The following is a 12,509-nucleotide window of genomic DNA, read 5'->3' as shown; positions in this document are numbered from 1 at the left end:
TATTTTACAGGAAGGAGGGGTGGAGAAATCAGCTCCATTATAGATGCTTAATTCTAGAGTCAGCCCATAACTTCTATTCAATCCCTACCTGTCAATATAACATCAGGTGCTTTAGCTAAATACACATTCTGCTAAATGTTGGATGTTTTGCTATGGACTTTCTAAAATACTTTGAGGTGTGGTATTCTCTCAGTGGCGGTGGACTGCTTGAACTATTGTTTCTCCCTGGGGAAATGGCAGCGTGTTTTGATAGCTCTTTGTACCTGTAAACTATCCATGCCAATATACATTTGTAAGATGGCAAAACTCTGCATCCACCCAAAGTGCTGTGCTACAGGACACTGTGGGGGCACACCTGAGTGCATAACTCACGTGCTTTCTGGCACTACACCCTGGAAACCTCAGCCATACTGTCTGGACCCATTGTTGTGCTCCTACAAGTGATGTCACTGTGGCTGGGAGGGAACATTTCAACAGCCCCTGGCTAGAGGGGATTGAGGGATGTGTGGGAATTGTGTGGGAGGGAAGATCCAGAGAGATATACAGTATTTTTAAAATTCCAAACATATGCTTGCCCCCGACTAGTTTAGTGCATGTGTGTGTGTGTGTGGTGTGTGTGACTTAATTCTGTATATCCTGTCACAGTGTTAATCTCCCACATAATGTGCTTTGTAAATAAATAGTATATTGAGTAGTAATCCATATAAAGCAATTCTTTATATGTGTACTTTGTTCATAAGATTACATGAAAGGCTATCGTATAGTAACTATTAATGCCTCAACTCCCACTGACTGGCAAAACCACATTATACCAGCTTTACAGGTAAAAAAAACTTCGAGATATGAACTTTGAGATATGAGGAATAATATAAAGACTTAGTTTTATATTCTTCCAGGAACAGTTTCGCAAACAGTCAAAATTGTCCATCACAAATCTACCGGGGCGGGGGGGGGGGGGATATGTCCCCGTTTCTCTAGTCACAATCTTAATATGTGGTTGCCATATGTTTGGTGACAACATAGAACTTGATTGTTTCCCAATGCTGGGGCTGAATTTGGCCATGGGAAAGCAGGAGGTAGAAGACTGGTTCAGCACTGTTTTTTCGCTAACAGGGAATTTGCCTGTCATCTGTGTTTGCATGAGCTATATGCAGTCTGTGAGCCAGGAGTTCACGGAGGTCAGCAGCATTGTCGTACATGATCTCTAACATAGCTGCAATGCATCGGAGATTGTGGAAATGACTATGGCTGAGAGCCATAAGCTCTCAACTCACTTCTTACCAAGCTGGCATGAAAGCCATGTAAGAAGCAGCCCAGTGGAGTTTAGGTACTAGCTCAAAGGCTACCATCATCTACTACTATCAGAGTGTTCATCCTGCAAAAAAAACAAACAAAAAACCTGTGGACAATGCAGTAATTTGGATCCCACGAGAAGTGGAAATGGAAGAAAATTAAGGGAGATTTGTCTACATACAAAAATATTCAATACATATCCAACAGATGGGTAAAAGATTGCAGTAATATACCAGTATTTCTCTTTCTTTAAATGAAAGATGATTTCAACAACACCTTCCTATAGGCACATGTTTTGGACTGAGCCTCACTTAGATGCACTAAAAAGCAATGCAATGCAGGTTGCGATGGGCTCCTAAACATCATTTCCATTAATCAGAAGATAACTTCTTTGGATGCTTTCATAGCTATGCTTTGATAATGGTCCCATCTCATATTGCTCTGTATTAATATCTCTCCTTATTTTTTAAATGTAGCTTGCAGACGATCAGGGATTGGTTTTGATGACCACTGTTGCCATGCCAGTATTTAGTAAGCAAAATGAGACTGTAAGTACTCGCGCCATACACCAGCCATGTGCTACAAAATCAGCACCAATGTGAACGTCTTGATGAAGCTATGCATTTCTCGACTGTTGGGATCCTCTACCTTTCCCCCCATAAATGTGTACTTGGTGTTAAAATAAAGGCCATGCAACATACTTAGCAGCAAAGAACTGAAAAGTAAACTTTCAGTGGTTCTTGAAATAAATAAAAAAACACCTTGTCCCTTTTTAAGAAGCAGCACACATTAAAAACACAAATATCAAGGTTTTTAATACTGTTTAGCATAGTTTGGGGACATCAAATAGGATGCAATCTAGGTAAAGCTAAATATATTTTTATTTATGCTTGGAAGCTGTTAGGTTTCAATAGGATCTAAGCACCCCAATCCTGCCCTGAATTCTTCAGATCTGCCACACTATTGTATTGGGCGCACAGCAGCCTACTGTTCAAGGCAGAATAGATCACAGGCAGGAAAAGGGTAACACATGTGCACCTGTAACCAATTTTACCATAGAAATTCCCTGCAGCAACATGTGCACATGTTTGTGCATAAGATACTATACATCTGTGCACACAGGCGCAAGCGTGTGCTTTTGCTGTCACTGTGGTTTTTCCGATTGGAGCAAATGTCTGTAATTATTCTTTTCTTAGTGCTAGTGTATATATCCAGAAATATTTCTATAATAGGGATCTAGGTTTCTAAAAATCTATTTTACATTTTATATTTGCATTTACCTTGCCCTTCACATTTAATTCTTGCCTCCTGGGCTTCGCAAGCTATTTGGAAAAAGAAGATAAATTGCATTTTTCTATGCCATATTTTTTGTCTGGATGGGGCTTCCTGAGTCAGAGTGTTTAATTGAAAGCATCCTTATCAGCTGCAACTTTGCACACAACCTTTGATTTTATTTCTAGGGTAGGGTAAAGAAGACATCTATTGATTTTGTTTGTGTGCGTATTCAGCCAGATTAGCTGCAGCCACCCATAATACCTTGTCAAATAGTTGGAAGAATTAGCTAGTTATCGGCAGTGCTCAGTGCAGTTTTAATCCATATGGGAAATACTTATTGACTGAATTACTGTGCTCTAACTGTAATTGTTTGTTCCAACTAATCTGCATTTTCCCCCAAACAAAAAAATCTTTTAAAATAGAGATCGAAAGGCATTCTTTTGGGAGTGGTGGGCACAGATGTTCCAGTGAAAGAACTTCTAAAGACTATTCCAAAATACAAGGTGAGTAACATTTTGATTACCAGTTCATTGTATTGAATTAGAAGTAAATTACATTTATATGCTGCAAAATGTCTATTGAATCCAGATATGCTGTTCTGCAAATGAGCAGCGTCTTCTGAAAGGGAAGGGGCTTTTCTTAATGTAGCACACAACCGTTGTGCAAGCAAAGAGAACTGAAATCCAACTGTGTTGTTCTGTAGCACGAGTTCTTGTGCAATCTCTTTCACAAGGCCTTGTGCAACATTTGCCAGGCATTGCTCTCAGTGTTGCACACCATTCCAAGATGTGTTTGTGCTAAAAACCATGTTGTGCTGAGCCTTCTGTTATTTGCATAATGTTGTCAGTGCTATCATTTCTTCAATGGATGTAGCTCTAGAGGGGGATCCAACCCATATTATTCAAACAAATTATTTATTGGGTATGCTTCTTATGTATAATAAGGCCAGTCTAGGAAAGCTTTCTTCACAGATCATTCCCCCCAAAAAATGTTATCATGGAATCCCAGATCTCTTAATACCTTAGATATTACTCAGTAATGTACTATCCCTTTTCTGGAAATGCCTACGTTTCCCAAATCCTTTAAAAAGAAGCGTTTTTGTTTCTAAAGGAACCCTTCAAAACTTTGCCAAGCATTTCCTCAAGCTCCTGCATGATCATGATAACTTACAAGCCCCGGACCTCGCTTTCTGGAAACATCAATTTGCTGCACCACGTGGGATGTGGGAAGGAAGCAGACCCAAACCCTTTTAGTGCTGCTTCCGCTGTACGGCACTGCCCAGTTGTGTGGCAACCACTGCCCAGGAACAACCAGTGCTGCCAGTGGAGCTTAGGAAGCAAGACCAGGGAGCAGAGTGTAGGGAGAACTTTAAGGAAAGAGACTTAAGTTTGCTATGAAGGAAGGTTAGCTACTGATTGACACGCACATTCACAACTGGTGTGGGTCTTTGACCTTCCTCATAGCAACATTTGTGTTCTGATGGTTGTTGTTCATTATTTTATATTTCACCCCAACTCATTATTGCAAGTGGAAAGGCATTGGGTTGAATCCAGAGCAGGGATGAGCACCTCTCTTCCCTCTGGGAGATCCCCTTAAGGGATCCTGGGTGGTGCTTCAAGGCCTCAGGGAGGCAGCACACGTACTTCATTCCAGGCTGTAGGATAGGATATCAGTGGTATCAGTGCACACAGTGGTTGGCCTGCAAGTCATGCAACTTCCATCAACAGCTGCCTGATAACTGGATCCCATCCTATGCCACGCCAAAACTCAGTAAGCTGTAATCAATAAAGTTGTGGCCTCTTATAACCCACACAAGCCTACGTGTGGCTTTTCCTCTCCCACATTCCACACTGCAGGATGAACAATATATCACTGACTTCCTCTTGCTTAGCCAAGCTGCAAGAATGACATAAGATATTGGGCAAAGGATAATTTTAGATCCAAGTCGTTGCTATGCAACTAATGCACTCCTTTGCTTGTAAAACTATAAACAAATATACAAGAGGACAATATAGCAATACCCACATGAATCACGCGCATACACACACACACAGAGAGAGAGGGAGAGATCGTTGACTTAAGCAGTTCTTCATAGATTCCAAAAAAAAGCTTGAGTTTCTCAAACACATTTTTTATTTTCTGTAAGATTTGTGGCTATCTATCTTACTGGAGTTAGAATTTGGGTATAATTGCCCAAGGTTCTGAATTAGCTACAAAGTGGTCTTGAGGAGAAACTCTCATATGTGATTTGGTATCTTCAAGGTTTGCTGAGGCGAATAGGAAGATCAATGGCCTAAGGCAGCACATTACTAGTTTGGGTTCAAACTGTAGCAGCTAAATAAGGACAGGGCTTGGGCAGTAATAGTAAATTCTTGCATCACAATTTTAAGTCTGCCAATGTACCTTGTGCAATATAGTTGATAATATATGTGCCGAAAAAGTACAGTACCAGTTTCAAGTGCACTGGACTGGAGTCCCTTTTCATTGTCCTTTGCCATTTCCTTTAAAGCAATCTGTGCCTGATTATGCACCCCATTGTATTAGAAATGACCTTAGTTGATAATTTTGTCGCGCGCACGCAAGTGAAGTACACACACACGATGAGGGCTGTTCAAGGGCAGGTCAGCCATCAACCTCTTTGTACCATCAAAACTGTGGCTCTTGAATGTTGCTGATTCCCTCTTCAACTATAGCCCCTCATGACCCATAGCACACCATTTCTCTGACCTTCAAGAACATCTTTTCAGGGCCATGGGAGAAACGGGGATGGAGGGGAGAGAAAAGCCCTATTCTGTAAGCAGAAAACTGTTTAGGCTTCGCTGGATCTATCCCACCATTCCCTGGTGGTATATAAGATTGATCCTTACTTTAGAATGAACCTTATCTGAAGAGAGTGGCCTTTCATATAAAGTAATGTGACCTTTAAGCTAAAGAATGTCTTGAGAAGAGTCACAATTGATTAAGAGATGATTTGGGCAATTTTACAAATAAGTTGTGTTATGCACTGCAACACACACACACACACACACACACACACAGCAGGTTTAAAACTATTTCCGTATTTGATCTGCCTTCCCAGCGGTAAAGCTGTGTTGTACAGAACATCTGCCAAAGCTATCAGCAGCGGGTTTTTTCCACTAGGGGACATTTTAATGACTAGACATCAGTGATTTGAAGATACATTTATTGCAATCAATGAGGGCAGTCAGCTGTGTAACAGAAGCATTGTCAAAAGGGGTAGGATTGCTATTGGAATAAGTGCAGTGCTAAATTTGATTATGCATGTACTTTCAGGCCTAATACAACACTACATTGCTCTCAGATTACTTCCAATATATCTCTGAGGTTTGAAAGTGGAAATTGTATGAGCGTCTGAATTAGAAATAGCCCCTTTTTATGCATATAGTATTATGTCTGTCTATTTTATTTATTTTTTACTCTCTTGATCACAGACAGTAAGGTGCCTAGGTCCATTTGCCATAGTCTCCTGTTGTCTTTCAGTATTGAAGTGGTTTAAACCAAATCAAGGTTTTTCCTTATCTCCATTGTTGTTTTTTTATTTAAAAAAAAAACTCCCATTTTGCATGGAAAATAAAGAGCAGCACATCTTCTGCACTTACATTCTGCTAATTATGTTTTAGGTTCCTCCTTTCTGATAAATCATATTGCTCAGTTAACTTTGGAGTAAAGGAAGCAGGGACGCTTCATTTTTCTCTTCCCTTCTGTAAAGCCAAAGTTCTGCTACCAGTAGAACTGGGCAAGGGGTAACTTGTGCCCTGCCAAAACCCTGGGGTGTAAATGGTAAACATCATAGCCCAATCCAGGATATTTTAATTTAAAAATCTGAGGAGCCCTGAGCAGGCATATTTGAAACTCCTCCCCTCATTTTAATTCGGCAGGACAGCTGGATTTCTCACAAAGCACAACAATTGAGATTTCACATTGAGCTCAGTCATAAGCTCTGTCAGTGACAGCTGTGACAGTTTCTGGGAATACTGTATTTGGGGGGCTTTCTCGTCCAAAGGAACCACAGAAGCTAAAATAAACAAGACTTGCTTCCATATATTCTAAGGATAGCCGTGGAGATTTGGAGCCTTCTTAAGCATCTTCTTGCACTTTTTCCTGGCATGGGATTCTATAAGTGATAGGTGTCTACTTGTGACAGGGAAATCCATCATATAATAATTTTACCTTTACCTTTTACCTAATCCATCATATGTGAATTAGCCCCACATGTAAGTTCAGTAGGACTTACTCCCAGACGAGTGTGTATAGGGTAGTGGATTAGGTGAACTCCAAGTTATACTGCTGGCTAAATAAATAAATAAAGGCAACGAGTGAAATACTAACATTTGACAATAGTGGGTTGCCATGCTGATCAATATGTGTTTTAGTTTGAAGGGATGGGGCCAAGAGAGAGAGAGGTGTGGCTAGAGGAGGAAAGGGAGGGGCCAAGAACCCCACTGTGCCCAAGGTCCTCCGGAAGGCATCCCACAGCCACTACTGGCAACACTAAATGTGTTAGATCAGGCATCCCCAAACTGCGGCCCTCCAGATGTTTTGGCCTACAACTCCCATGATCCCTAGCTAACAGGACCAGTGGTCGGGGAAGATGGGAATTGTAGTCCAAAACATCTGGAGGGCCAAAGTTTGGGGGTGCCTGTGCTAGATTGATGTGTATATATCTGTTTATTTCCCCTAAAATATAGAAGAGAGTGAGAGAAGATGCATGCATGCAATGAGGTGAATATTGTAGCTCTGTTGTTTACTGCAGGGATGTGGAACCTCAGGCCTGGGAGCCAAATTCAGTCCTCCAAGCCTCTCTGTCTGGCCCTTCAGATTGTCCCCATGTCACACACTTCACCAGCCCCTCTTTGCATCCTCCCTGAGTGTCCTTGAACTCTGGTGCTGCCTGGATGGCAGATAGAGCGGGTTGTGGAAATGTGTGTAGAAAAAACCACCCTGAGATCTGTGGATGAAAGGCAGTATACAAATTCAGTAATAAAAATAGTAGTAGTACAGTTGTACCTTGGATCCCGAAGGCCTTGTGAGTCGAACGTTTTGGCTCCTGAATGCTGCAAACCGGAAAGTGAGTGTTCTGGTTTGCGAACATTCTTTGGAACCCAAACATCCGATGCGGCTTCCGCGGCTTCCAGTGGACTGCCGGAGCTTCCTGCAGCCAATTGGAAGCCGCGCCTTGGTTTCCAAACGTTTTGGAAGTCGAACGGACTTCCAGAATGGATTCCGTTCAACTTCCGAGGTACCACTGTAGTAGTAGTAGAATTTGCATTTTATCTTTTGCTTCTAGCCCCACCCATCATTGTTATGTGACACCCCCAGGAAGGGGGAGGCCAGAGCTCCCCACCCCTAATATACTGAGGTCCCCACAGCTATAGGGATTTTTTTTATTTTACTACATGTTAAAGAAAAGGGACTTCACTTGAATTTGAGTGAAATGCTTTGTTGCTAAAGGCTTATAATTGCCAGGTTTGAGGTGTCAAGGCACAATGCACCAGGAAATTCTCCTGAAAACCCACTACTGAAATGTATTTCTGTCCAGTTCACATTTTTTAGATGGGTCTTGTGTCAGAGAACTTCCTGATGGTTTATGTTTACCTGCTCTGTAGGCCCTATTTATTCAGGTTCTTTTCTTTCCTATATCCTTACAGTTAGGTATTCATGGATATGCATTCGCAATCACGAACAATGGATACATTCTGACTCATCCAGAACTCAGGCCTCTGGTAAGATAAAAAAATATGTTGACTGATTTTATACATCCCGAGATAAAGATGTTTTTCTTCTTCTTCTTAAGATACAGCACACAGAATTAAAGAGTATAATTAAAGAGTATAAAGTATAATGGTTCACAAGGACGACTACTAAAAAGGCTACTATTTAAATAAAAATATTGCAGACTTTTTTTTCCCTAGAAGATCCAATGCAAATAATAACATAAGCCTTTTGGTGATATAGAAATGCACAGGTTGTATGGTGAGAGACCCAAACCCCTGTAAGTGCAAGGTAAAGCCATAAATTGCTGCAATTATGTACACTTACATTAAAGTGGAATTCTGTGTTCCTAAGTAATAGCCCCTATTTGTCATGTTTAAGTGGACTCAAATTTCTAAAACTGTGTGGATATTGTATGCAAGCTCCTTCTCTTTTTTATCTTCACTTGAAGGATTATTCTCCCAATTACTCTTTTTTTAAAAAAAGTGAAAATTCATTTCCATTACCCTTTTTGCCTTCTTTTAATTAACCAAAGTCAGAAAGAAGTTTGATGTGTCTGTTAAATAAAAGTTTATTGAATGGTAGCATAGGCTGTAGCTTCATTTTTTTGGTTTTATAGGAACACTTTAGCAGTTTCATCACCATTGAATCTAACTAAAGGAGTGGCATTAGTGAATTCATTATAATATATTATGGATGTCATTTCTCAGGTAGGCACTTAATGTAATTATCAGAATTCAACAACATATAAGCAGAAAGCAGCAATATATCTCAGAGGGGTATTTGCATATCAAACAAAATCAGGATTATTGTACAGAAGGATTGATAGAGTCATAATTGGAGCTTGCAAAAACATTTATCCCTCTAACGTTTGGATTAGGCATTACACTTGGTTAATATTTACATTTGAGTGGTTTTGATGAGAAGATGAAATGAAATTGTCAGAACACCAACATTTTCCTGGCTGTTCCTCCTTCCACCCCTAAGAGGTTTTGTTTTAACAGTGCAAAAAGGCAGTGAAATTATTATTATTTTGGTATAAACTGTTTTAAGGGACATAGACAAATCACCCTACCTATACAAACTGCTTAGTATTTTGGGATGGGAGCAGCAGCGTAAAGCTGGGGGTAGCAGCAGATGTGATGCTAGCTATGCTATTAGTAATTATGTGAATGGCTTCTCAAAGTGCATTGCAGGCATGAGCAGAGCAAATCGGGAGCAGGATCCTGGTCAGGGGTGTCCCTGCTGTGGTCTCAGTCTAGATCAGGCCCCCTGCACCGGTGTGGACCATTAGTAAACACATAAACTCCTTTATGTGCACCCCCCTTATTTTGCTCAGCGGTACTGTTCCATTTAAATGAATGGGTATCCTGTTTCTGCAAGGAATCTATGACCACACAAAATGCACATACTAATTGTAGAACTGGGATCCAGGAGGATATGCATTGATAACTCAGATCTGTTCAGATAGTATTCAAAACAAGTTCCTGAGCTTTCAGAATCCTTTAATCCAGTTGATGGATCTCAGGATCCTAGTACAAAGTAGGTCCTGCAAGGCAGATACCTTCCTACTCTGTGAAACTTAAAAGTAACACAAGGGCGCTTACCTTTTCTTCTTCCTCTCTTTAATTATGGGTTCCATACACTAGATCTCATGCATTCCTTGTTTAAGAGGGAAATGTGGAATGAATTCCAGCAACAATAAATGATACAAGACAGATTGGCAAATGATGTAATCTCCCTTCCTTGTTTTTGTTCATGACAGCAGTTTTTTTTTAATGGGGAAAAAGTGGATGTTTCCCTTCCTCACATCACTGCACATCTCTGGCTCATTACCATACACAATCATTCCAATGGTAAGTGCACAGATAAATAAAACCCATGAGACCAGGGAGCTCACTACATTATATGCATTCCGTGGGTTTTGGGAGTACTGATTTTTTTTTTTTTAAAAAAAAAATCTGGATCCTTCAGCATTGTTTCATATCAGCACAGCAGTAGAAGGAACTTAAAAGCCATCTCCATTTTCTCATTTATTTGAAGGATATGAACATATATCCTGGTTAGCTTGTGTATGCTGTGCAGGTCAGAGGTGCTTGTGGGATGAAGAGCAACTTAATTGCAATGAATTCAAATGATCAACTAATAACCAGTAGTAACTAATGAGAGAAAATTCCCATTTGATGTTTTATTTATTTTTAGTGGTGCAGTGATTATTGGAATGGTTTGTTACGGTGGGAAAATTGCAAATGCGAATGGGCCAGAAGTCATTATGTGTATGAAGGAAATTTGCTCTCAGGTCATATAAGTGATTAGGACTATGAAGATTTTTTAAAATGATTCATTAGCCAGGCAGTAGGAGGAGGTATTGTGAAATACATTCCCCTTTGGAGGGGACTAGAAAAATTGGCTAACATATGAAGTAAGTGTATTCTACAAAAAGTCAAGTTAAAGCTGTCTAGCAATTCTTCATTTCAGCCATATTTTGATTGATATGTTTGCGGACTTGAACTTCATAACTGAATCATCTTGTTGAGATTCTGTTCCCTGCCAGGTTTACACAAATCAGAAAGGGGGAAGCTGTGACCTTCCGTAGGTTGTTGGACTACAACTCCCATCATTCGTGCCGTTTGGGGCTGATAGGAGTTGGAACCCAACAGCAATCTGGAGGGCTACAGGTTCAGCATTCCTGACATAAATAACACTTTTAATTGTGATCATTGTCAATTAAGTTGACATTCTCTTGATCAAGTCTTCAAGAAAAAAGCTAGTGTTGACGGTCAGAGGAGTGCAGTAAGTTTAAATTAGCCACAGTATCTTCCAAACCCTGTGGATAAACAAAGGTGAGTGTAACTCAAATCATCTGAGTAGCTTTCCTTATAGATACTTGTGCTGGTGATGAACTACAGTATGTAAGATCAGACATTAGATGGCAGCATAGCACTGCCATGTATAATCAACCATTGACATAGCCTTCACTGGAATCTGAGCAGGCAGAGCCATTATATATATATATATATATATATATATATATATATATATATATATATATGCGCATGTTTTGAATATGTTGTGTTTATGTAAAAAGTGAAAGTTAAGACTTGTATTGAATGTGTTTCTCCTTACTGCAAAACACAGTATTATTAAAATGCAGAAACAAAGCCCCACTGGCATAAAATCATATATGGCAACAAGGAAACAGAAACTCTATATGTTTCACTTTCTGCTACATTTGAAAGCTCTGTTTGGCTGCAGTATGGAAATATTAACAGGAAATGTTTCTACGGTCCAAAGAAGCAGCCTTGAAAAAATGCATATACTTAAAACGCACAGTGATATATATATATATATATATAAAATCTTCCACAACGGGAAAGCTAGTAGGCGTCAGAGAGACAAAAATGGAAAAACACCAGCCACAATTCAAAACACAATAGTAATGACTCCTCTTGTATTACAGATTAGAATATATAGTAATACTGTGTAATACAGAGCACAGGAAACATCTTCAAATTAATTCCATTTGTTCTCATCTTGTGTCTTAAAAACATAAAGTTCTGATATATATATATATATATATATATATATATATATATATATATATATACACACACACATATACATACACATATTTGTAAAAAATTACAGATATAACACACATATATATTTGTAAAAAAAATACATTCTTAGGTGGGCACCCCATACACACAGAGAGAGAGAGAGAGAGTCCCAAGCCCTTTACAAATAATTATTTCCCAGTGAAATAAAAGGAACAATTCAAATAATGTATTTTGTTACCCTACATCCTGACATAGTATCATTCACAGGGACATTCTCACATGCTGAGTCCAGCCACTTCAATCATTAACTTAGTTTTTCTTTTTAGTGAGTGAATGTCACTCAGTCACTTCATTTACACCTCTAAAATTGTCCAGACTCTTCCTAAAACTTTGAAGAGCATTGGCATCCCCCCCTAGTTCCTCTCCCCCAAGTGATGAAAAAAATTGGGATGAATGAAGGCTTATAAGGGAGTAACTGCTTTGAGAGACCCAATCAATTTAGAATTTTGGCAGAATAATCCCAGTTTGTGCTGCTCGCTATGGTTAGGAGGTGCCCTCCTGACAGGCTTCACCAGCAGTGGGCTGCACCATTGCAGAGGCCCTTGCCAAAGGTGGTATTTGAAGCAGCAGAAACCAGCAGTAGGTCCT

At 39.8% G+C, this 12,509-nt stretch overlaps 1 protein-coding gene across 4 annotated transcripts in view; it reads left to right on the top strand.

The window, feature by feature from the left end:
• CACNA2D3 (calcium voltage-gated channel auxiliary subunit alpha2delta 3) overlaps positions 1-12,509 on the top strand; it is a 511,446-nt gene that overhangs the window by 367,103 nt on the left and 131,834 nt on the right. For all 4 annotated transcript variants that reach the window (XM_060271434.1, XM_060271435.1, XM_060271432.1 and 1 more), the window contains 3 exons: positions 1,770-1,841; positions 2,991-3,071; positions 8,238-8,312. In XM_060271434.1, the coding sequence (XP_060127417.1) occupies positions 1,770-1,841; positions 2,991-3,071; positions 8,238-8,312 (228 nt within the window). The remainder of the gene's footprint in view (positions 1-1,769; positions 1,842-2,990; positions 3,072-8,237; positions 8,313-12,509) is intronic.

Source organism: Zootoca vivipara, chromosome 2 (assembly GCF_963506605.1).
Source record: "Zootoca vivipara chromosome 2, rZooViv1.1, whole genome shotgun sequence".
NCBI classification, from domain to species: domain Eukaryota; kingdom Metazoa; phylum Chordata; class Lepidosauria; order Squamata; family Lacertidae; genus Zootoca; species Zootoca vivipara.
This window is presented reverse-complemented; position numbering and strand designations above follow the sequence as displayed.